At 25.2% G+C, this 563-nt stretch overlaps 1 protein-coding gene across 1 annotated transcript in view; it reads left to right on the top strand.

The window, feature by feature from the left end:
* LOC107560034 (tissue-type plasminogen activator-like) overlaps positions 1 to 563 on the top strand; it is a 23719-nt gene that overhangs the window by 16759 nt on the left and 6397 nt on the right. Inside the window, exon 9 of the mRNA XM_016244092.1 lies at positions 452 to 514. Coding sequence (XP_016099578.1) covers positions 452 to 514 — 63 coding nt within the window. The remainder of the gene's footprint in view (positions 1 to 451; positions 515 to 563) is intronic.

Here is a 563-nt window from a genome sequence, read left to right as displayed (position 1 = left end):
TTAGTTTTATAATTAGTTAATAATAATAAAAATAAAGATAATTGTTTTGACTAATTATTATAAATTAGTGATTAAATAACATATAATTAAATAAACAGATAATAAAAATAAAATAATTATTGTTATCATGCTTTAACTAATTTATTATTATTATTATTGTTTTGACTATTTAATAAAAACGAGTGAATAATTAACACAAAATTTAATAAACAGATAATTAAAATAAAAATCATTATTATTGTTATCATGCTTTAACTAATTTATTATTATTATTATTAATATTATTTGATTGAATTGGGTTCCTAAAATACCTGTGTGAATGTAATGTGGACTCAATATGTGCCTCATGTTTTGGTTAAAATGTGCTGCTATTCATTTAAATCGGCCCTGACGCATTTATTTTTCTAAAACTGTGTGGGTGCTTTTTAACCATATTTGTCTTTTTCCACAGCGAGGAAAACACCATCAATCACCACACTCGGACCACGAGCCCCTATAACCAACAACAATCAAGGTGAGACGGTGAAAGGCACAGAGACTTTCACATTTCATAAAGAAAATGA

This window comes from Sinocyclocheilus grahami, unplaced genomic scaffold, assembly GCF_001515645.1.
Source record: "Sinocyclocheilus grahami isolate Dianchi unplaced genomic scaffold, SAMN03320097.WGS_v1.1 scaffold708.1, whole genome shotgun sequence".
Lineage (NCBI taxonomy): Eukaryota > Metazoa > Chordata > Actinopteri > Cypriniformes > Cyprinidae > Sinocyclocheilus > Sinocyclocheilus grahami.
The sequence above is the reverse complement of the archived record's forward strand: the minus strand, read 5'-3'. Positions and strand labels throughout refer to the sequence as shown.